The sequence below is a fragment of the Mus musculus genome, chromosome 14, assembly GCF_000001635.26.
Source record: "Mus musculus strain C57BL/6J chromosome 14, GRCm38.p6 C57BL/6J".
In the NCBI taxonomy this organism is placed as follows: domain Eukaryota; kingdom Metazoa; phylum Chordata; class Mammalia; order Rodentia; family Muridae; genus Mus; species Mus musculus.
Genome location: NC_000080.6, coordinates 86,756,810 through 86,782,490, shown reverse-complemented (window position 1 = coordinate 86,782,490; position 25,681 = coordinate 86,756,810). Strand labels below are relative to the sequence as shown.

Genomic DNA, 25,681 nt, shown 5'->3' with positions numbered 1-25,681 from the left:
GTCTTTCCATCACATTTCCTCTCTTAGGCTTATGCATCAGTTTAGGGTTGTTTTTGAGATATGATCAAAATATATATATCCCACACTGGTCTGAGTCCTGACCTTCCTGCTCAGCTCCCCCAGAGCTGATATTATAGGTACACCCTCCTCATGACTACATGATCTACAATATTAGTGATGCCAGTATTTAGATTATTATTTTGCCTTGGTGTCTGTATGTATGTGTAACATCCAAAAATGACTTTTTTCTTGTTGAACCACAAAAACACACATAAATAATCCTTTATTTGGGCCAGCACTTTGGTTAGGCTAAAGTATTTGCCACTAAGCCTGGCAAAATGAGTATTGTCCTCATAACTCACATGGTAGAAGAGAGAGCTGACTCCAGCAAGTTGTCCTCTGACCTCTAACACACACCCATACCCACACTCACACGCAGACCCATAACTAATAGATGTAAAACTTTTTCTGAGAACATTCATTTTATAATTGTAATCTGTGCAGCCTTATTTACTGTCCATCATGAAATTATTTAAATTAAAATCTAGATAAGATGAAATCCATCACATGCTGACTGTGACTTACACATCTCATTGCATTTATAAAAATTTTCACTTAAGTTTACAAATATTCTTAGGTATTGCCTGGAGCAACTCAACATATCATTAATGTTAATATTTTGATTGCCAGAAGGGGGCAGCATTCTACAGTTGCAGTTAGAGCTGCCACAAGGCCGGTCCATGAGAAATGGGATAATAGTTATGGACATGCACTCTGCTCATGTCTAGTGCCTCGGTGCATGGCGTCTCTAGCGTTGCTGGCAGGGAGACTGGGAAATGGGTGTTTTTAGCTTCTTGTTGTTGGCTTTTCTAGCCTTCCTAGCTGAAGTGGGCAGGGGCTGACGTAGTTAGTGGTTGAGGATGGATTTGGGCTCTTTTTCTTTTTGTTTTTTCTTTTTTTTTAGTTAGATATTTATTTCATTTACATTTCCAATTCTATCCCAAAAGTCCCCCACCTACTCCCCCACCCACCCACTCCCACTTCTTGGCCCTGTCGTTCCCCTGTACTGAGGCAGATAAAGTTTGCACAACCAATGGGCGTCTCTTTCCACTGATGGCCGGCCGGGCCATCTTCTGATACATATGCAGCTAAAGACACGAGCTCCAGGGGATACTGGTTAGTTCATAATGTTGTTCCACCTATGGGGTTGCAGATCCCTTTAGATCCTTGGTTACTTTCTCTAGCTCCTTTAATGGGGGCCATGTGATCCATCCAATAGCTGACTGTGGGCATCCACTTCTGTGTTTGCTAGGCCCCGGCATAGTCTCACAGGAGAGAGCTACATCTGGAGGATGGATTTGTTACAAATCCCAATCAGCTGAACAGGGAGAGTCACAGTATTAAATGTAATACCAGCTAATGTGGATCTGCCCTGACCAGGTGGAGACACTGTCTTTAAACAGGTTAACTCAATTCTGACAATAGCTTGCTAAGGTAAATTCTATTAAAGAACTCATCTCATAGCTCTGGGAAGGTATAGAGGGCCAAACATGGTCAGAATGGGAATGGAAAGCCAACCACAAGAACTAATAACTCTTTGCACTGGTCAGTTTCAGGGTAGAAGAGGCTTTCCTTAGGAAACACTATAATTTTTTTGCTTCTAACTCCCATGCGTTCACGTTAGAGGAATAATGAGCATAGGAAAAGAAAATGGAACATTTGAACTATTATGGTTTACTTTATCCCCGATCCCATTGCTTATAGTCTGTGGTTGTGTGCAGCATGAGAGAGGTCTCCTCTGCTGTTGTCTTTGTCGGTTAAGTTCCAATGAACATTGGCTCTCTACACCCCTTGACTCAAATTTCAACATTTCTTCTGTATTAAAACAAGTTCAGAGATTTCGTTTGAAGTTACTCCTGCGTTTTTGCTCTCTGGTTTAAATAGTATTTTGTGCTTTAATCTAGATGGTTAAGGGCTAAGACACTGTACCAAGAAAGGCTTCTGTAAATAGCTGCACGGAGCACTAATTCACGAAGGCATCGTAGACTAACAGCCAGGGTTTGTTTTTTGTTTGTTTGTTTGTTTGTTTTTGTTTTCCCTTCTGGAAGGTTGAGTTAAATGTGAGCCTGTAAATTTTGTTTAGTAGCACACTTTAAACACTCTTTTTTTGAAAAAAAAAGGGGGGGGGTATTTTATTTACATTTCAAATGTTATCCCCTTTCCCAGTTACCCTCTGTAAACCCCCTATGCCATCCCTCATTACCCTGCTTCTATGAGGGTGTTCCCCCACCCACCTACCCACTCCTGCCTCACTACCCTAGCATTCCTCTACACTGGGGCATCGAGCCTTCACAGGACTAAGGGCCTCCTCTCCCATTGATACCAGATAAGATCCCATCAGCTCTTTCGTTCGTCCATTGGAGTCCCTGTGCTCAGTCCAATGGTTGGCTGTGAGCATCCTCATCTGTATTGGTCAGGATCCAGCAGGGCCTCTCAGGAGACAGCTGTTTCAGGCTCCTGTCAGCAAGTACTTGGTGGCATCCGCAATACTGTCTGCATTTGGTGTCAGTATATGGGATGGATCCCCAGGTGGGGCAGTCTATGGATGGCCTTTCCTTCAGTCTCTGCTTCACATTTTGTCTTCGTGTTTGCTCCCATGAATATTATGCTCCCCCTTCTAAGAAGGATGGAAGAATCCACACTATGGTCTTCCTGCTTTGTGAGCTTCATGTGCTCTGTGAATTGTATTGGGATATTTGGAGCTTGTGGGCTAGTATCAATTTATCAATGAGTACATACCATGTGTGGTTTTTTTGTTTTTTTTTTTTTTTTTTGAGATTGGGTTGCCTCACTCAGGATATTTTCTTGTTTCATCCATTTGCCTAAGAATTTCATAAATTCATTGTTTTTAGTAGCTGCATAGTACTCCATTGTGTAAATATACCACATTATGTGTATCCATTCCTCTGTTGAAGGACATTTGGGTTCTTTCCAGCTTCTGGCTATTATTAATAAGGCTGCTATGAACATAGTGGAACATGTGTCCTGGTCATATGTTGGAGCATCTTTTGGGTATGTGCCCAGGAATGGGATAGCTGGGTCCTCCGGTAGTACTATGTCTAATTTTCTGAGGAACCGCCAGACTGATTTCCAAAGTAGTTGTACAAGCTTGCAATCCCACCAACAATGGAGGAGTGTTCCTCTTTCTCCACATTCTTGCCAGCATCTGTTGCCACCTGAGTTTTTGATCTTAGCTATTCTGACTAGTGTCAGGTGGAATCTCAGGGTTGTTTTGATTTGTATTTCCCTGATGACTACAGATGTTGAACATTTCTTTAGGTGCTTCTCAGCCATTCAGTATTCCTCAGGTGAGAATTCTTTGTTTAGCTCTGTTCCCCATTTTTTAATAGGGTTATTTAATTCTCTGGAGTCTAACTTCTTGAGTTCTTTGTATATATTGGATATTAGCCTTCTATCGGATGTAGGTTTGGTAAAGATCTTTTTCCAATCTGTTGGATGCCATTTTGTCCTATTGACAGTGTCCTTTGCCTTACAGAAGCTTTGCAATTTTGTGAGGTCCCGTTTGTCAAATTTTGATCTTACAACAGAAGCCATTGGTGTTCTGTTCAGCAATTTTTCCCCTGTGCCCATATGTTCAAGGCTCTTCCCAACTTTCTCCTCTATAAGTTTCAATGTATCTCGTTTTGTGTGGAGGTCCTTGATCCACTTGGTCTTGAGCTTTGTACAAGGAGATAAAAATGGATTAATTTGCATTATTGTACATGCTAACTGCCAGTTGAGCCAGCACCACTTGTTGAAAATGCTGTCTTTTTTCCACTGAATGCTTTTATCTCCTTTCTCAAAGATCAGGTGACCATAGGTGTGTGTGTTCATTTCTGGCTCTTCAATTCTATTCCATTAATCTACCTGTCTGTCACTGTACCAATACCATGAAGTTTTTATCACAATTGCTCTGTAGTATAGCTTGGGGTCAGGGATTGTAATTCCACCAGAAGTTCTTGTATTATTGAGAATAGTTTATTGCTATTCTGGGTTTTTTGTTCTTGTTGTTGTTGTTGTTGTTGTTGTTATTCCAACAAATTTGCACATTGCTCTTTCTAAATATATGAAGCATTGAGTTGGGATTTTGCTAGGGATTGAATTGAATCTGTAGATTGCTTTTGGCAAGATGACCATTTTTACTATATTAATCCTGTCAGTCCATGAGCATGGGAGATCTTTTCATCTTCTGAGACCTTCTTTGAATTCTTTCTTCAGAGACTTGAAGTTCTTATAATACAGATCTTTCACTTGTTTAGTTAGAGTCACACCAAGATATTCTATATTGTGACTATTGTGAAGGGTGTCATTTCCCTAGTTTCTTTCTCATCCCATTTATCCTTTGAGTAGAGGAAAGCTATGAATTTGTTTGTGTTAATTTTATATCTGCTGAAGTTGTTTACCAGGTTTAGGTGTTCTCTGGTCGAATTTTTGGGGTCACTAAAGTATACTATCATATCATCTGCAAATAGTGATATTTTGACTTTTTCCTTTCTAATTTGTACATTAATCAATTAGGCAATTTCTGTGCCCTGAGTTCAGGCCTCTGAATCAGTTAATCATCTAATTAACCAACGTCCTTCTAATCAGTTTTTAATACCTACTGGTTATCTCCTGTCAATCTGGATACATCCCAAACTAAGGTCCCTCCCTGGCACAGTTTCTTTTATTACCATAGATGGTCCCATTTTTTATGAGTGCTATCTATGTACATCATGAAACCCAAGCCAGCAACCTGAAACTGATCCTCATCTTTATGTATAAAAGCCCCTTAGATGCAGAGCAAGAGTTTTCTGTTCTTCCTCTTTTAGACACTATCACTGTCACCACTGTCATCTGAACACCCTAACCATGTCTCTCCTTTTCTGCCAAGCCATGAGGTGACTGTCGCAGAGTGCTTTTCTGGGTAGAAATATGACAGCAATGCTTTCTAAATTAAAGGGAGTTCATCACTCATAAAGATACACTCCAGACTCCTCAGCACGGTCCAGCCTTCTCTTCAATGAGCTGCCCCTCTCCAGCATCGGCTTCCTTCCCTCTGGCCCCCTGCTCTTTTCTGTTCATGCCTGAGGTCTGCAGGTGGTTCACTGGCCTCCAGACGCCCAGCTGTAAAGCTCTGTCAGCAGAGACTATCCTCTGTTCCAGCCGCTCCGCTGTTCTCCCAGCCAGTCCTTAAGGTGTGGCTGTCCAGGAAACCTCTGGGCCTCTAGCCATTTGCCCCATGCTGAGTCCCCCTCCCCTAGGATGTGCTCAGTTTTCTGACCCAGCTTCCATCGAGCTGTAGCATACCCTTAGTGAACTGTCTTCCTCCTTCCCACACATGGCCGCCTTAGGGTAAAAACAAGTGTCCTTATCTCAGTTTCCTCTTCAACTTTCAGGAACGTAAAAGTCACTTTTCCGATTACAGTTTTCACTTTAGACTGAGTCCCTGGTGAGTGTCCTGAGGGTTGGGTTCCTTGGATTCCCCCCACCTGTGCTTACCTGGCACCACTGACAGCTTTGCCCTGTTAGCCTTCAGTGTAATCACAGCAGAGTTTATGGCCATCAGAAGAACCAACATTTCTAAAATTGCCACATTCTAAATATTCCTTGTTTCCTTGTTGCTATTAAAACAAAATTCCGTCCACATGGCAGTCTGTATTCAGGAGAGAGAGATGTATTGGCTCATGGTTCTTGGGGTTGAGATATCTACAGTCAGAGCCTCTGTGAACTCCGTTTTTGCATAGGGCTCCCTCCTCTCCACAAATAACACTTTGTTCCTTTGGACCCGTGTGGTGGCGGTGGAGTAAACTGGCCAACAGCCTTTTTAAGGGCAGTGTCCCCATCCATCTGAGCTCCCCTGACTTTATCACTTCCTAATGACTCTCCTCCTAAGGATTCCAGTGCTCTTAGGCCACCAGCATGCAGGCCATAGGAACTGTTATCACAGTGTATATTTCTAAGGTAATGCAAACTAAAAACAAAGTGCTTAAGATTTGTGTTTATCTGTCTCTGGTTTTTCAAACTCCTTATAATAGATCTGTATAAACATCCATGGTTGATTTTTCTAAATGGTCAGACATCAGCTCTTAAGGCCCGTTTCCTCTTCTCAGCTTATTTTTTCCCCCATAAACTGCAGACTCTTGGCCTAGGTCCTGGGAAGCCTGGGAGTCCTCTTAAATTCACTGGTTGTCTTCTGCCTTTCCTGGGTCTCATTTCCTGCCTCTCCCACTTGTTTTTTTGTTTTGTTTTGTTTTGTTTTGTTTTGTTTTGATTTTACTCCTTTATTTTGCCAAAGCACCATGTGTTAGTCTGTCTTCTGTTTTTTTATCAAAATATCCAAGACACAGGGGGATCATTTCTTTGGGCACTCAATTTTAGAGATTTTAGTCCATTATCAGCTGGTCTCATTGTGTCTGGGCCATGGTAAAGGCCATGTTCCAGGTGAGGACAGAAATGCAATGCTCATCTCATGGTCACCAAAAGCCTGGATACCAGGGAGAGGCACCCTGAAAGGAATAATGTGCCATCTCCTAAGCATTTGTCACCTCTCAATAGTTCATCAAATATCTCATCAGTGGACTGGTCCATTGCTGAGGGTTCAGCTTTCTCTTCACAAGAGCTATGCCAACTAAGCCATTAGCATGTGGATTCTGAAGACATTTTAGATCCAAACCCTCACACATTTCCTGTCTCTAGGAAATCATGTCTTGGTGACTGAATTGCCTGAGCATGGCTATTTTCTGTCCCTACCTTACTGGCAACTGAACCACTGCTTACCTGGAAATAATTCTCTTCAGAAGCTAGAAATCACTTACCTCCTGTCTTTTGACATTCAGTTTGCTATCGAGAAGTCTACCCCATCCTCGGGTATTTCCTTTGTAAGTTGTTTGGGTTTGATTGCTAGTTTTCAGACTTCAGGAAGCTTGTAGAATGCACTCTTTCTTGATTGCATCAATTTTAATGTTCTGTCTTGGCTGAAGAAAATGGCGTGTGGGCCCATGCTTTATGTTGAGGACTTTCACAAGTCCTTGGGGTGCCATCTTACTCTTACTTGTAATAAGAGAATGTCTTTCAAAATAGTGTGCCTTTGTCATACCCTGACATCACCTGCTGGTCACTGTGGTCATCTCCCACTACCATAGCACCTAACCATCACTGCCCCCCATCTCAGAATTCTCCCATACTTCATCTTCCTCCATCCATGCGCACCAAGACCTCAGCTGTTCCTCAGCTGCTGCCCCTCCTTCCCATCCTCACCTCATTGACTCTACTTTGGAAGTCTCCTCCCAGACTGGCCTTTCCTCAACACTGCACTTTTCAAAGTTCCATTTACAAATTATAGGAGGCAATGTGTTATTCAGTTCTGCCGGGACACTATTTCAGGTGGTCTATTTATTTCACAGAAGAAATGAGGCTATATTTTTATGTAAATTGACCTTATTTCTTAGGTGTATAAGTAGAAAGATGTATGTATAAAGATTTAAACAGCTTTATACATCTTTTAATTTTGCACATTTGCCTCCATCTCTACTTCTTCTTCCAAGACCTCTCTTCTTCTGATGGTGTCCACCCTTTCACATCTACCCCAGTCTGCTTCTGAGAACTGGAGGGAGTTCTCGTTAATTTGTACAACCTAGGTATCATACGTGTGTAGTATTGCTCCAGTGCACAATACCATATGGCAGGTAAACATGTGTTGGATAAGTATCTAAAACACACCTAGCATGGGAAGAACATCCTCCTTATAGCTTGTCATCTTATATATTAGTTCTGTTCAGCATGAATAGAGTTGACATGCCCACAAGTCTATTTAAAGTTCAAATCAGAGGTTTTTAGCAATGATATGAGGCATGATTATGTCCCTAACCAAGAACATAGGCAAATATAATGGAAGAGACAACTTGTGTCTATGAAAATAATTGAATTTTGCTACCTATAAAAATTAAATAGAACCAGGCAGTAGTGGTACATGCCTTTAATCCCAGGACTCAGAAAGCATAACAGGTAGACCTCTGTGAGTTCCAGGACAGCCAGGGCTACACAGAGTAAACCCTGCCATGGGGTGTGTGTGTGTTTGTGTGTGTGTGTGTGTGTGTGTGTGTGTGTGTGTGTGTGTGTGTGTGTGTGTGTGTATGTGTGTGATGAACGGAATAAGCTCTTCCTCAGCGATCCCTGTCTTCCAGGACATACTTGTCTCCTAAATAGTACAGTCTAGGAAACAGCAAAACTTTCCAAAGGACGTGTTATCATGTGTGCACACTAAGTTAGCACATATGGGGCAAGGCATGGTCTCACATGGTCTCAGTTTCTGTCTTGAAGTAGTGGTAGGAGCTCGCTTGGGGAAGACAGTGTAAAAGACCCTCATTATAGAGAGCTGCATGTTCAAAGGCATGAAAAAGGGAGACTGCAGCCGTAATAGAGTCAACACCCAGCAGTAACTTAGCGCCCATACAGTATAATCATCTAGAAGCAGCCATACTCAGTTATAACTGGTTTACAATCCAGGAGCAACACCAACACTTTTATGTTCTCTTTTTCTCTAAACAAATTCTCTATTTTTTTCCTGCTTTTTATTTGCAATCAAACATAATACTAAATTTAAAAAAAAAGCAAATTCTTTCATTTATTTAAATGTTTACTTTCACTGATAACTACCTTAAATATTTAATATTACATGAACTTATGTATAGCAAAAATATACTTGAATTTGAGTGTAAATTTTTAAAGATTAGGTAAGTAGTTACTTATTAAATTGTCTAAAATATTTAGTGTACTTTACAGTAAACATTGAAATGCTTCAGAATTAAATGTATGTGTAAATTGACAACCTCTAAATACTTGGATTCTCACCCACCATTTTTGATCACACCTCCAAGGTTTAGCTCTCATCTAAAACTGTGCGGCAGGAGCAGATGGCAAAGCAGCTGACGCATAGTTCTATGTCTGCATCTGTTTATAAACTGTAAGGAGTGGGGTTTTGTACTCTGCCATGGTCACATGTCAAGAGTTGTCTATAAAGAGAGTGTGGCTCCAAAAGGGGGAAATAAAAACAGTGAACAAAGTTCTTAGGAAAGAACTAGCTTAAGGAATGCTATCCTTTAAATTCTTAAAATCATCTCTGAGTTTACCATCTTACTTGTAAAAGATAACTTTCATGAATCATATGAAAGCTTGTCAGAGGGCAATATACATATTTTATCTATCAGCAGAATTATATATCAGGGGTGTGTGTGAGTGTGTGTAATTAGAAATATATTCATTCATAGAGTCCTGCATGAAAATGGTAAGTTTTCTTTTCTATGGTAAGTTTTGGCAGGCCCAGCTTCTGTATAATAGGCACTGTACCATACACCTGGTCGCTTTTAGAAACTAGTTTTATGCTTTAAAAAATAACTCATTTCTAGGAGAAAAAAATATGATTTATGATGACTGCAGACACTGAAGTACATTCCATCTAAACTCACCGTGCCATTGGTCTATATAAGCAATGCTCCACACTGCGTCTGAGAAGCCCTGTCCTCTTTAGTGGGCAGGACACAGACACACTGTTGAGATGGCTCTAATTAAAAAATGGCTGATTTAGGACAGAGCTGGAATTTTTTTTGTTGTTTGGAAATTCCTGGTCTAGTTCTGATGTTCTGTCCTTCTGCTCTCTGCCACCACCATCGCCCGCATTTGCATGTGTGCTTTGACATTGCTCTGGTAACCCCGAGGGTTGATGGAATTCCCTGCATCTCTTTTCACAGAGGGAGATGAGACAGGAGTGATGGATAGTCTGCTGGAGGCCTTGCAGTCAGGGGCTGCCTTCCGCGACAGAAGAAAAAGGACACCAAAGCTGAAAGGTGAATTCTTTTCTTATCTCATGTTACTTTCTAGGGAAGAGCGGTTTCTCCCCTTAATTCTTTTAAAGTCATTTGTCACAAGAACAGTGCTGTGGGCAGAAATTGTTTCTAACTTTCCTAAATTTGCTTAATCCCTTGCAGAGACAGGTGTCAGAGAGAGATGCATTCCAGTTGGCTGGTGTCAGTAGTGCATTAACAAATCGATGTGCATTGAAGCTAGACAATCCTGACCGGTGTGATGAGTCTCATCAAGAGACCCATATGCACCTTGCCCCAGTGGAGGTTAGCGTCCCACAGTTAAATGTGGGGTAAAAGTCCAAGCATCACTGTTCCGAGTGTTTCAGGGCGGTCAAGCATTGCACCATCACTGAAAAGACCTAAGCTTGGGAAAATCACAGGATATTCTTTTACTTCTTAAGTCAAACATACAGATACTAAGTTTCTCTCTCTCTTTTTAACAGATATTCGGCAGAGTCTCAGCCCGATGTCTCAGAGGCCTGTTCTCAAAGTTTGTAACCATGGTAATAAACTTTATTCATAAATTGCATGCTATTCTTACCTGCTTTTATCCTGTTGGTCTGTGATTTTTACTACACTGCTATTGAAGTTCTCAGTATAACTCCAAGAGTAAAAAAATGCATAGATGTTTGTCTTTGCTCTGAGATGACGGGCTCTGTTTTCCATACTGCCTTATTTCCTTGAAGTTATTTCTTCTGTTTTTCTAATTAGGTCGCAAGTGAATGTTTTGTTATAGTTGTATTGTTTGAAGTTACATTTGCACACTTCTGATCAGAGTTGGCTACGGCGGTATTTCAGAGCAATGCCATTTCATGGTAACTACTTTAAAGTTGCAGATCCACTAATCATCAGGATACATGTGAAGTATTGAGACCTGTGTTCATCTTTCCTTGCCTTGTTTGTCAGTGCAGTTGCAAAGAATTCAACTTTGGAGAAACTGTAAATACAGATGCGTCGCATAGACTGTTTACAGTGGACGATGCTACAGTTGCTAAATGGGAGTGACTTATCTTCATCTCTAACATTTGCCAAGGAGTTGAGTTTTTTAAAAGATCCCATATGAATGCCTTCTATCCTGTCTGTGACTCTGTCTTAAAAGCGTCTGCTCTTACTCATTTGGTTTCTGTTCTGGCAAGTCTCTGTTCTTGGACTCTGCTTATGTCTGTCATCCATGTTCATACTTTGTGACTCCCATTGCCTCATGCTGAGGTTGTTATCAAAGTTGGCTGGATTTAACAGAAAAACTACCTGACAGACTTCATCTGAAGCACTGGGGAGTGCTTTCGAGTTCCTTTCTGTGAGTATTAAGGTGTGACTAAGAAGGTGTGTGTATCACACTTGTAAGGGAGGTAAAATAGTTAACGAAGGAAGAAAATCCAGAGAGTATCTGAGTGGTCAGAATATTCTTAGTAAATGGTTAAGAAATGACCAGAAAGATTAAATCTGTAACAGAATTTTAAATAGACCTGTCAACTTTTTAGTGTGCTTCAGCTCTTGATTCGCCTTGTTCTAAGAATGGCAAAAATGAATTGGAACAAGTGACGTTCGTTACGAGTAATAAGTAAGCCAAAGCCTTAGCTTATGGTTGGTTTCGCTCCACCATGGCACAGAATTATAGATAGAAGTTGAGAGAAGAGTGGGGACCTGAACTTTAGAGATGATTTTGTTTAGCAGAGAAATAAATGGAAATCCATAGATTGCCAGAGCTAGAAGCTCCAGGAGGACGGAGCTCCCGACAGTCCTGTGGCTGTAGTTAAGTTCTCTGATGACTACCACATTAACTACATAGAGGCATTTGAGCATTTAAAATTCAAAGACTAGTAAAAGTCTTATGCGTATGCACATTATTCTTTAAGTTTGATTCTTTGGCTATCAATCTGGTCAGAAGTGGGAAGGGGAACAGTAAATACCAATATAAAATCTCTGAAGAGAGTGGAATCGTTGTATTAGTATTAGAAAAAAGAATTTTTAGTCTTTGTAACATATCTCCTTTTGTAGTAACAACTCAGCCCCCTGTTCAAAATCATAAAGAAAACCCACCACTAAGCATAGTGATTATATTACTATGACAGCATCCTAAGCTTAATTTAAAATAAGTATTGTAGATGCTTTGAAGGCAAAAGCTATGTAAGAGAAACTCAGACTTCTCCCTGACCTTTTAGGGCTCCTAATGCTCCTAAAGCAGCAGGCTAACAAAAGGAATAACAGTGTTAAGAGTGGCGATTAATCTAGTACCATGTGGAAATGAGATTGCTTCTCCACAGTGGAGAGAAGAGGTTATGTCTGGAGTGCAGGAAATCCTTTGGGGCATCTCTTGGTGCTACTGTGTCCTGTGATTAAAGTCAGTGGGAAAGTACAACAGCCTCATCCAAGCAGGATGACAAAGGGCACAGGCCAATCAGGAAGGAAAGAATGGGCCAAGCCCTGCTGAGCTGCTTCCTGAGAGTGGAGAAGATGCAGGATGGATAGAAGAGGAAGGTAGACATAAATACCAGCTAAGGCCTGTGACCGGTTGCAGAAAAGAGGCTTATCATGGGCACGAGCGCTCTCTCATATATGTTAAGAATGAATTTGTACAGATATTTATGTTTTCTTTCTTTATTTTTATTATGTGATGGAATATCAAGAGAATATCCTTTGGCTATCATGTTTAAGGTTGAGAAATTAAAGAATGTCCATTGGACATTGCCACCTATTATAAATTTATAATTTTTGAGGTTCTGTAAGGGATAGTTAGATAATGTTAGATGTAATTTTAGCTTGAATTAAATATATAGTAAGAATACAATTGTATGTGGGATAGTTATAGCCTGTGTAGCATTATTATAGCCTGGTTATTTTTTTATTTGGAAATTAATCACAACATACATACCAAGATATGATTGTGTGTCAGGTTGACAAGGGGTAGACTTGTGATGAGAATTCTTGGCTGTGAACTTGACTACATCTGGAACTAAAACCCCAACATGGAAAGCACTCATATGAAGAATGTTTGTTTAATTTGAAGTAGGAAGATTCACTTCTAATGCAGATCTTGAGGTAGTAAGACAGAAAGCAGGGGTGAGGGGATGGGGGGAGGGGGATGGTATTCATTCACCCTACAAGTTCTGATACTCTGGAGAACTCTGACGAATGCATACACACATGTATCAAATCACTAATTTAATTTTATTAGCTGATATTTTCAACTTTTGTCATCATGTCTTTTATTGGCCATATATTATTAATGTCATTTTAAAACTATAGCTATAGCTCCAAACCTTTATGTGCATACAGCTTCTCTTATTTCAGATTTAGAAAAACTGAATAAATATCTCTTGGACCTCTGCACTATCAATGCCATATACATTTGACACCCTGATAAAGCACTCTGTCTCCAGTAGCCACCAGAAGCAGTAGAATCTTACACATAGACAGCTGTCTGTCTCTTATCCTGTATAGACCTCTACCAGATGTATTGGCGTGACAGCTTTTACTGTGCATTTCTTTCTCTTTGGCTTTGATATCCTAGACAGAAATTGAATTATTTATTCATGATAATCTACTATATTCAACATGTATAATAACTCCTCCGTAGACACTATGCATTAGGGCCAGGGCTGTAGCTTAGCCAGTGATACTGAGTATGTACAAGTCATTGAGATGGTAGAGAGAAACTCTTACGTGCTAGAAAACTAATACTTAATGGTTGGTGTAGTAGTACAGGCACACACCTCTAATTCCAGCAGTGTCTTGGATTGCTTTCTCTTGCTGTAGTAAACGCCATGACCAAAAGCAACTTGGGAAGGAAAGGGTTTATATCTTGTTGTATCTTACTGTCCAGCGCAAGTGGACGTTGGGACAGGAAGTAGAGGCAAGCACCCGGAGTCAGGACCTGAAGTAGTGGCTATGAAGGGGTACTGCTGGCTGGCTTGCTTTCCACGGCTCACTCTGCACACTCTTATATAACTCAGAACCAGCTGCCCATGGGTGGCACCACCCATAGTGGCTTGGATCCCACAAACATGCCCAGTGGCCAATCAAGTGGAAGCGTTCCCTCATTTAAGGTTCATTGTTTTCAAGATGACTCACAGCTTATGTCAAAATGGCAAAAAAGCTAACCAATACAATTTACCCCTTGTTAATACTTGACAAATATATCAATATTAAGGCATAACATTTCCTTTCTTGTTTATCCCTATGAACGCTTGTTGATATTGCAGTATAAAAGTCAGGTATAACTTTAAAAATCAGTTAGCCATTTAAAATATATATAAACATTTTAATTCATTCTCTTCCAAATTTTTAGTCTCTTTAAAAGTTCAAAATCTCAACTGTTTGACCCTGTAAAAGTAAAACTGTTATATTCTTTATATTTAAAGACAAAAATAAGACAATAATAACAAAAAACAAACAAACAACAGGGCACAGTTAATAATAATACCAAACTAAATCAAAATTAACTGTAAAAACCTCTGTATTCAACATCTGGAATTTGCTTATAATCTAATGGACCCCAAGGGCTTGGGCAGCTCCGCTTTCCTGGCTCTCCTAGCTGTAAAGCACAGAGCTTACTGTATTGTGTATGTTTAGGTTAGGCCAGCTCCACTCAACACCTGCTTGGTCCTTGGTGATCATCCCACAGTCCTGCTATCTGTTAGTCTGTGTTCTCCACTGCAGTTGAGGCTGCACCATCATGAATAGCCTCTTTTGAGCTCCCTTAGAGAGGCGAACCCTTCTGTATGGTACCAAGCTTCAGCCTCTTTCCATGGTCCCAGATGACTCTAGCTTATATGGAGTTGAAAATAAAAACTAACCAGCTTAAACATTCAGAAGGCAGTATGCAAATTTAAACCCAGTCTTCTTTGGGAGTGTTGCAAGATCAAGGTCAAGGCTGCTTGGTATATACAGTGAAACTCTATCTTAAAAAATAAAATCTGAAACACTACCTCAATACATTATCTAAGTCAGAGACAGACCAGTAATAATTTCTAACATGTGCTAAATGCTAGAATACATGTAATATGCAAAATTTGACACAATCAGAATTTCTAAAAGACTAACCCAGACTTGGCTTCAGCATTCCAGGCATGGTTTCAAAGTGTAAACAGAAGTGAGCCCAGAGCGTAATAGATGACTGCCTACAGCAGGACTATTCCTTCTCAGCAGGGCCTTTCTGACTCCCTCAGAACCTGGAGGACCTGTGATTTCTGTTTCTGTCCAGTGTAGGATGACAACGGTGTTCTGACAGTGTTCCTTTCAGTATCTGGCCTCCATGTTTTTCAAGAGTTTCTCAGAGAGGAGACAGAGCCATCAAGAGGGATGCTTGTTTTGTTCTCTGCTATAGCCCAGTACTTAGCTGAATTGATGGCCAGAGCATGGATGTTAAGAAAGAACATGTCTTGTGAACAGACGTGGTTGTGTTTAGGTTTGAAAGGAACAATTAACGCTTATTTAGAAGCATAATCAAGTCTCTGAATGCCACCTACGTAAGTGGAATTTAATAGGCCAAGTACTAGTTCTTTCCTGTGAGTACAATTAACCTCTTCTCATCTCCTCCCTTAAACGTTAACTTGTTATCAGAAGGAGATAGTCAGTCACCATGGTCTCTACTTAAAAGGATCAGGTATGGAAGATGAGATATAGGCTTCATTAGAGTTTTCCTTAGACACTCTGGGGCTCTTCTGTTAGTTACGAATATATAACATTAAACGAAAGAAAGAATATATCCATTGATGAGACCACATGCCTTTTCCAAACCTAAAGAAAATGTCTAGTTACTCTTCTGGTTTAAAAGTAATAAAAATTTGAAAACTTTTATGAAAATCTGACAGTATCGATTAGAGGTTCATGAGTCATATGGTTGGTTTAAAGTGAAGGATCACATAGAGAATTTCATTGAGAGTCTGTTGCTAGGCAAAGGATTTTGGACTAATTTGATATTTCAGTAATAAGCATAGACCTGAAGGGACAAGTAAAATCAAAGGAGAAAATTGAGGAGGTACCTTCAGTGACCATGTGGACTGCTTCAGGGAAAGGGCAAAGCACCACTGGCTACTCAGAGATCGCAAGAAAGAACACATCTCTGTCTACAGTCCCTCCAAGAAGTGCTGGTGCTGAATAATCAAATGAGTTGTCTAATGAAGAATCTTTAGATCAAAAAAAAAAAAAAAAAAAAAAAAGGAACATTTGAGAAGTAGACTCAGTGGAGGATGACCAAGAAAGATCAGCAGAAAGAACATACCAGAGGAGATCCCATGGCAGCTGGCAAGTAGTTCCTGCCTGAGAACTTGATCATGGTCCGAAATGTCAACAACACAAAGGTTCAAAGAGTTGTAAGGACATGGTATTCTTGTTTTCTCTTAACCATTTGTTTTCTCTATAACCTTGTTTTGTATAATATGCCTGGGTTGTACAAAAGAGCACTGGGCTAGTGCTTTTCCACATATGGGAACTCCTATTATCCTTGGGTATTTTTCTTGCCAAATGCACATTTAACCTTTTGCGGCACAGGCTATAAATATGAATCGTTGAGTCACCCGCTCATGGCACATCTGCCTGCAGTTTGATTGCATCTTCCTTAGATGGCTTCTTTTTTCATTAAGGAGTACAGTAGGGTTTTTTTCTAAGATAAATGGATATAGAGTAATCAGAAAAGATTTACAAACTATATGCAATTAAAAACCCTAATGATAAAACTATTTAACTGTGACAAAATAAGATAAAACATAATCAAAATTTTAGGCAAACAAGTATTACACATTTTTAGTGAGCATCCATAACCTAAACAAAATTTTGCTATATTATCTTTACAGTAAATCAGTTCTTAATAGCCTTAATTTGGGTTTGATTATCTATTTTTACACTCCCACTTACTTATATATGGAGCTTTGAGAGATTTTTATAGAAATAAGATTGTATTGCCTCTAGGCACAGCTGCTCCGCCACTTTTCAAGATTTGAAGTCAGAATTAAATATGGAGCCAGCTAAATATCTTTGAATTAGCATCTTCTTTGCAAACTAATTCTAAGGGAGACATAAGTCTTGTGTCTATGCATCAAAAGCTTGCATCTGCAGCCACCCCTAGCCCCAGTCCTTACAGTCTTGGATCCTCTTACTTCTCTTCCTTCTTTTTCCCTAAATGGCAAGACCATGGCCTGGGGTAGAGTTAAGAAATTGCAAACGTCTTCCACGGTGTCGACTAAGTAAGTGCTGACTACTGTTAATCCTGAGATTTGGCAGAGAAAAAAAAAAAAACAAATTCTACCATTTTGGGCCATATTAAAGCAAGCTTTATTAAGTATTAAATACTAAGAGGTGGACTTTGGTCAGGACCGTTCCCTGAAATTTCCTGGAGCTAATATGTTTTAGGAGTTTATTAGGACAAATCTATCATACTGGAAAGTCCTCATACTTTCCCATGAGACTATTATTTTCCAAGAAGTACAACTCCCCGAATTCCAGGAAGTTACCTGACTGGGCAGATGGGGTTCACAGGTTAACTTGGAGCATTACAGACCTCAAGGGTTGCTTTCATTCTCTCTCTTCTCTCTTCTCCTCTCTCCTCCTCCTCTCTCCTCCTCCTCCTCCTCTTCCTCCTCCTCCTCCTCCTCCTCCTCCTCCTCCTCCTCCTCTTCCTCCTCCTCCTCCTCCTCCTCCTCCTCCTCCTCCTCCTCCTCCTCCTCCTCCTCCTCCTCCTCCTCCTCCTTCTTCTTCTCTCTCTCTCTCTCTCTCTCTCTCTCTCTCTCTGGTATTATTTCCCTCCCTCCTTTCCTCCCATTCCTACCCCTCCAAGATGTACTGTTGTTCCTCCATTTCCCTTCAGAAAAGAGCAGGTCTCCCAGGGATTTCAACCAAACATGACATAACAAGCTAAAAGCAAGGAGCACAGCAGAGAAGCAGTCCTTGTTAAGAGATTTTATCCCAGTGGTAAATGTTGACAACAGCCATTTCTATTTCTTTGAAGTGTATTCTATTTTCTATAGGAAGCACATAAGGAACAACGTAGTAAAGTAGTAGGCTGTCTCTTACATGTTCATTTAGTGCCTTAGTGGCGTAAGAAGACTTTTTGTTCTCTTGTGCCTGCCTAAGAAGGAAGCTATTAAAATACTAATTGTTTTTGACACCTTTATGCTTGGGCTTTCAGGCAGAATTAAATGTTTCTTGTAACTGTCAAAAATTACATATTTTGAGGGGATTTTTTTCCCTTTGGCCAGGAACATGAACCAATTGGGGTGCTTTTCATATTTTATTCAAATATCAGTCTCTTGTATTTACTATGTAGTCAAGCAAAAGAAAAAGAATCACACCAGCAGGGTTTCTGCCGAGGTAAGGATGCCCCATGGATAGAGAGCAAAGGCTTTTCTTTTCTAATTTTATAGTCAGGGCAGGACAACCTTTTGTCATAGTCATTATCAGGCAGACTCTTAAGCATGAGCAGCCTAGAAAACTCTCAAGTAGTGAAGATTTCAAATTGTTTTCAAAGACCATTTATGCAGGAAGCAGCAAATGTGTCTCCAGTAATGAGCATCCCCAAATGTATGCTAAAGCCTGGACTAAATTGAGTGAAAAGAAAATGAGCTACTATTGTATAAGGAAAATAATGTCCTTGGACTTCCCTGAAATTGTTGTCATGATTAACATGTCTCTTCTGTTTGTGTTCCATAGTGGGCTGTGATTATGATAATCTTTAAAAAAAAAAATGGCCCATTCTGAATCTCTCCTTTCTCTTGTGATACAGGTTCAAAATGTGGCTTCTACAAAGTCTATGTACAGATGTTAGAAACTCTGCACCCTGCTTTCACTTAATTGTTAAGTTTGAGTGTTTTTTTCTCTGTTTGTAAAAAAGGTGAATTGATTTTTTTTTTTTTACCAAATTTCTCAGAAAATAACAATCTAATTTTGTTTGATTACTATTGAATTACTTTTCCTGGGAAGGCATAGAGAAATGTCTTCCTGATAGACAGATAGAACCCTGAACAAGGAAACCTCCATCCACATCCAGCTTGGTGAATGAATGAGTTTATTGGGTTTCTCATGGGAGATCACCCACAGGCAGCTTCTGCCCCACCTACTCAACTATCCACTTCCTGTCTACTCCAATATCCCTGAAGACCACATGAACATGAGGTTGGGTGTTTTATAGCTGGAAGGTGCTCTCAGTAATGCACTAATAACCCCACATACAAGGGAATATAAATAAACCCATCTTATAAGGTTTTTATGGGAGTGATTACAGATGACTTCAAAACAATGAACATCCAACCCACAAGAAACACCTACATAGCAAATTACTGGTGTGATAATTTTCTATGTAAGATGTATAGGAAGTTGTTTCTGATATAATGATTTGCTATTTTAGAACTAAATTTTCATTCATGTAAAAACTGTGAAAATTTGTCAAGTATCTGGCAGATCTACAGTTGTCAGTTATATAGGATAAATACTTAAGCTGCATTAGAGGGTGACTGTAGAGCAGGCAGCGGGCTGAGGTTAGCGGTGACTCTATTGGTATTAGGATCACTTTATCCCATTCCACCCCCCAGGGGCAGGAAAGTGTGCAGGGCTTAATGTACCAGATAAGGAGGAGCTAAGAAAGAGTCATCTCCCCAGAACCTATCAGTTCTGTCCATAGATGCCAAGAGAGTGAGCAGTCGCCAAAGCCAGAAAGGCCAGATCAGCACAATGCGATGAACACTAGGCAGACTGCATACATAGAAAGGCACAGGCGGGTCTGGTAGGACAGGCAGCGAAGGTGACTGGGAGAGGGGTGCAGACACACTGTGTTAGACTTTATATGAGTGAAGAAGGGGTAGGGTAAAGGCTGGTAGCTCGGATTGAGGGCATGCATGGCATGAGAGTTATGTTTTCCCTTCATGCAGCAGAGACCACTGCCTTCATTATGCTGCCTTTGTGGTGGGGAGGAAACACGCTATGAAGGTAAGAGGCAGAGATTCAGTAGTGAGAGGGAAACGTCTGCGTGAAGTGGCCTGACCCCGCCATGAGGGCTGGTAGGACTTGGACAGTACAAAGGAAGGATGCTGCACTAGGCTGGGAACGAGCTGTTTGTAGACGAGAGTTCAAAGGTCTCACATATCATATTGATTTCCTCTGAAAACTCGGATATAAAATCTCTTCCTGGAAGTGTGGGAGGAAAGGGCAGTAGAGGATGATGGTACCCTCTAGGGAACATGAGAGGAAATCAATCGGAAAGACAGAGAATAGTTTTTGCACTGATGTTCTGGTGGGAAAAGAAGAAGACTGCTGGCGTAGCAAGACTCCTATGTGGAGGCTGAGGAGAAAAAGTAGCCAAGGGCCTCCAGGTTCTGACAAACTCCACCCATGATACCAAGCTGTCTGGTAGGCAGTAAGTAGGTGGAGATGGTTTAGCACGCCAGTCCAGAGAGTCATTACAGCCTTAGAGAGCATCTGTTATTTAATCCGTGGTCATTTAGGGACCATCACACATGAGTGTGGGCTTTGCCAATGCTCGAACTCTGCCAAATCTGTGGGTGGCATTCAAGGCAGGCTAGTAGGGACCTGACTGAAACTGCGTTTCCTCTAGGCATCTCCAGGTGTGCACCTAAACTAGGTGTTTCTGGGACACCTTTAGTGTTACTTTGATGTTTCTCTCATGTCAGCTATAGAAACAGAAAACAGTTTTCAAGACTGCTGTCAGTATAAAAAGTAAACACTGTTGAATGATGACTGATACATAGTAGGTGCTTTAAAAATGGAAGTAAGGTTGAAGGTAGTTTATGGGAATCTTGGGAGGTCTGGCGGGACCAGACTGACTGAGCATCAACAGGGACTCACTCTTGAGGGATAGGCAAATAGTTGGTGATTTGTAATCTCAGTTAATGCAGTTGTGATCTCAGTCAGTTACTGTAGCAACTTGAAATAATACATTTCTAAAGGAAAGGTTTATTTCAGCTCACAGCCCATGGTCTGTTGGTTACCTTGTGTTGGCTTTGCTGAGACTCATGGGGAAGACATGGCAGAGCAAACAGATCACATTGTATCCAGAACACACAAGAGAAAAGAGGATGGCCTCACAATCACCTTTACAAAATATGTCTCTGAAGACTTAAAATATACCAGTAGGCCTCACCTCCCAAAATATCTACCTCTTCCAGCAGTGCCACACTGGGGACTGGGCCCTTCCACATGGAGTTCAGAGGGTGTTCCAGGTCCAAATGACCGAGTGATCCTCGCGTATGATTTAACCTTTAAGTTTACTTTTCCCAAGCTCTCCAGACATTTAAAATGCTATGTGTGCAGTAAGCTGTCTGGAAAGTAGAAGGGTTGAGCATATAGTGGAGTACCATGGCCGAATATACTGGTTTCTCTTCATCCCACTTCATCTTTCTCCCAGCACATTGCTCAGGAGAAGACAATGTGAGTTCTTAACCACAGTTGTAGTGGTATGCTGAGCAGGCATGCTAATGAGACTAAGACTAATTCTCTTTACTATATGTACTTCCTGTTCAAATCCTGAGTACCATAGTAGAAGCTAGGCAGTGGCTTGAGCCTGCATCCCTAGTCCTGGGAGCAAGGGGGGAGGAAGAGTTTAGCACCAAATGGATTCCTCCATCTGTCAGCCAGGCAGCCTAGCAAAGTCAGCGAGCTTCAGAGTTCAGTGAGACGCTCTCTCTTTATTTCTGTCTCAGAGAGAGACACCCGAAACCAGCCCCCGGCTTCCACCTGCATGCATACTTGTGCATGGTACACACACATCAACACAACACACATACATACATAGACACACACACACACACACACAGAAAGGCTATAAAAGTTGATTTTTTTGAATAGAGTAATAAATTCAACTTTCTCCTGTGAGAATCACAATAATGAAAAACTAATAAATAAATAAATACATACATACATACATACATACATACATACATACATACAAGTATATGATGCTGTCTTTAACTTGAAACAATCGTATATGTAACAATGGTAAGAGTAGACCTAGTGACATAGCAAGGAGTGGCGTATGTCCCCAAGGAGATTAAAGTGTAAAGATGACTTCTTCCAGCTTTCCCCTCTAGCTTCACTATGGAGAGACGTAGGTTGTGAGGAATCTTGCTTCCTTTCGTTATGTGAGCGAAAGGTTTATACCTTTGGGTGGATAGCTAGGAGGCTGGTATGTAGTTGTTGGTAGAGTGTCTGCCTGCCAAGCAGGAAGCCTTTGGGTTCCATCCCCAACACCATGTAAAAATGGAGTATATTTGTACCCCACCATCAGGAGGGGAGGGAGATCAGAAATCTAAGGCCATCTTCAGCTACATGAGACCTTATCTCAAGGAGAAGGGGCAGGGATAAAACCATTGCCCAGACCTCCTTTCATTGGGTGCTTGCCTCCCTTCTTCCTAATGGACACTTGTGTAGTTTTCTTTGTTTTCTTTTTCCCAGCAATCTATAAGAACCTAGAGTCCTCTTTTCAGCTCTAGCCCTCAGATTACTATTTGTGTGTGATCTAAAAGCTAAATGGCTCTTCAGAGTGCATTCCCGAGGAGCGATAGGGATGAGAGTGCAGTAATGGTATAGTGTCTCTTGCTAGAGACAAATACACACACACACACGCACACGCACACGCGCACACACACACATACACACACATGCTTTTGCATATTAAATAGTCTTGCTCCAACCTTTGTGTGTATTCTGTAGCTAACATTGGTCATTGATACTGCAGCACAGTTCTGAGTTCTTTTTCTCTTGTCACTCTTAATATGAGAGAAAATAATGACAGAAAGGAGCGGAGGAAAAACTGAAGTACCACTTTGCTGTGTTTGCCTTTTAGAGAAAAAGTAGCCTTGCAGGGGTGCCAGAGAACTAGATGACAATCTCTAGCCCCTGAATCCCAGTAAGCAAAAGAATGCAAGGAAATTAGCATTGGAAACATTGGTTGTTACTTACACCATCAATGACTCTTTTGTAGAGCAAAGTGACTTTTCATATATCAAATTGATCTCATGAAAGCCTGGGATATAGCTGGTATTAGGCGGGCTGAGGTTTTGCAGGAATGGCAGCTTGACTGCTTGTTACATACTCGAGATAAGGGATAAATAGTAAATATTGTCTCCCTTTTAAAAGTCTATAAATTGAAGCAAGCATTGACATGCATAAAGGAGAGCTACAATGCCTCATCGACCCCCCTCAGAAGTTAGGAATTCTAACTGTTAGCCATGATGCACTTGTGTGGAATGACAGCATTTAGCTTAAACAGTTTTATCATTTATTAGCAATAATATTAGAATAAATGATAATGATCATTAAGTGCTATGTACATGATCATTTAAGTAATTATGCCTGTAATCTTCTTCTATTAGTCAAACCTCTTTGGGCTAATTAGTCAAAGGAACTGCTTTTATCCCAGTTTCTAGAGGACTAGGAAAAGGAAATTGCTAAGAAAAGCAAGGAGGCACCCCTACCCCCATCCCATTTGCTCCCCATCCAGTCTGAAGCAACAATCTCAAGTTTAAAGATTCTGGCAACGTTTCATCTTGAGATATGATGATTGGGCCTCTTAAGTTCTATGTATATACTTTCTTCATGAAAGCATTTATGCAGCAGAAAAACTATGATGCGATATGCAAATAAAAGCAAAATCCTCATTTACTAACATATCCACACTTAAACAAGAGCTAGTAAACACTATTTAGAGTTAGCATTAAAAATGCTAATATCATCTCATTATGTTGAGTCTTGACAAGCCAGTCACTTGGAACCTAGATAACCTCAAGGATACAACTATATGAAAATTATTTAATTTAGTTACTATTACATTATTATTATTATTATTATTTATTATTATTATTATTATTGTTATTGTTATTTATATTGTACCTATTAATAGTCTTTTTACTACAACTTAGCATGGTGCTGCTTAAGGAGTTCTTACACGGTGTTTGGTAAGCCATGGAGGTAGGTTTACTTACTTCAACTGTCATTTCCTGCCTTTCAGCTTATCCTTCCCAGGTCCCAAATGACAAAGAATGATCACGAAAAAGCATTTAAAACCAATTGTGCTTTGTCATTTGGCATCTTCACAGATGTAGCTGCCCTTTTTTCTTTTCTTTCTTAATAAGCCAACAGAAATAACTGAAGGCCAACACATTAGGGATGATCTGGTCTAGTTGTACAGAGCACAGGCAAGCTTGGCATATCTGTGGCCACTGGCCGTCGGCGGTCACTTCCTCTCTGGCCAGTGTCAAGGCTTTCATCACTCTGTAAGCTCAGGGGCTTTTTGTTTGCTGCTCACTTACTGGAAACTGGGCAGGACTACCACTCTCCATTCTATTAACCTACTTTCTCTTCATCCAGTGATCTCAATTCTCTTCCCCTTGTCTAAATAGAAAAGACACAGTCTGCTTGGGGTGAGTAATGGAGTGGAGTCAGTGAGTCCAGGGACTGTCTTGTAGAAACTTGGAATAGTTCCTAGAAATGAGTTCTGCCTTCTATCCAGTGGTTTGTTTTAATTATCAGAAAGGACTTTGAGAATGACTTTTTAACCTGCTGTATTTTGGTCACTTCCTATAGTCTGCTGCCAGCCTTCGCCCCCGAAACAGCTTCCATGCTCCTGAGCCCCCACGTATCTGCTGTAAAGTTTGGTTTTGGCAAGCTTGGTGGTGTATGCCTTTAATCTCCCCACTTGGAAGACAGAAGTAGGGGAATCTCTGTGAGCAGGAGGCAGGCCTGAACTCCATAGCTACTTCCTGGCCAGCCAGGGAGGGCTACCTAGGAAAACCTTGTCTCAGAAACAAAGACTCGAATTGTGTGGCCTCAGGCATAGTGCTATATGGTGCAGACACGGGTTCTCCTCTCACACAGACCTAGCCTGTCCTACCTATGATCTCATCCAGCCTGCAGCAAGCTCTTCCTAAGCCCTGTTATCATCCTTCGAGAAATGCTAAATCTTATTTCTCAAATGAGTGATGGGAGACAAATACACAAATTCTTGCATAGTAAAACTCCCCCAGTCTCACTAGATTGCTTGGCAGTATGTATTTGATTGCTTTGCAGAGGTTTGGTTTGCTTTAAATTCTCCGTATGGTCTCAAGCTGCTTCTCTCATGGAGTGCATATATGTTAAATGAAGAAAACATACATATGGAAAAGGGCATGATTCCTAAAGGATGAGGCATGATTACGGTTTGTAGAATGGACCTAACCATGGAACCAGCTTGCAGATCAAAAACTACAGCAGAAGTACAGTAGCTCCTTCCAGAGCCTCGCAGCCAGAGCCTCACATTCCAAACATACCTGACTGTGCTGGCATAGTCTACTTTTAGCCTGTGCTTTTTATAAATAAAGCAGTCCACAGCATACCCATCCATGCTGTCATACGAAGTTGCAGTTCATTCATTCTTGTGTGTGCTATTGTACTGTATAGATACATTTCTATTTTTCTCATCTTGGTAGCTATGTTTCTCGCTTTGGGCTATAACAAGTGCTGCTCCTAAGAACCCTGTTATTAGATGTGTCCTTCGGTGATGTCACATATAAACATAGAAGTGTAATTACATTGGGTTTGTGTACAGCAAGCATTTGTAAATACCACCTACCAGTTTCCAGCCTTGTTCCATGAGCAGTATCTGAGGATCTGAACATCCCAGGCAGGATCCAGCATTGTAGCTTTGACTGAGGTTCACCTCACAAGTGACTTGTACATCATTTCACAATTAGACTAGCTTTAGTACAGATAGTATCCCATTTTTCTGGGAAAGTACTCTGCCACTAAGCTAATTATAGCTCCGTATACTATTGAGAATTTTATTAAACTACTTATGC

The 25,681-nt window shown here is 40.7% G+C and overlaps 1 protein-coding gene across 2 annotated transcripts in view; it reads left to right on the top strand.

Moving 5' to 3' along the window:
• The window catches only part of Diaph3 (diaphanous related formin 3), a 485,891-nt gene that overhangs the window by 358,757 nt on the left and 101,453 nt on the right, over positions 1–25,681 (top strand). For both annotated transcript variants that reach the window (NM_019670.2, XM_011245123.2), the window contains 2 exons: positions 9,789–9,884; positions 10,346–10,405. In NM_019670.2, coding sequence (NP_062644.1) covers positions 9,789–9,884; positions 10,346–10,405 — 156 coding nt within the window. The remainder of the gene's footprint in view (positions 1–9,788; positions 9,885–10,345; positions 10,406–25,681) is intronic.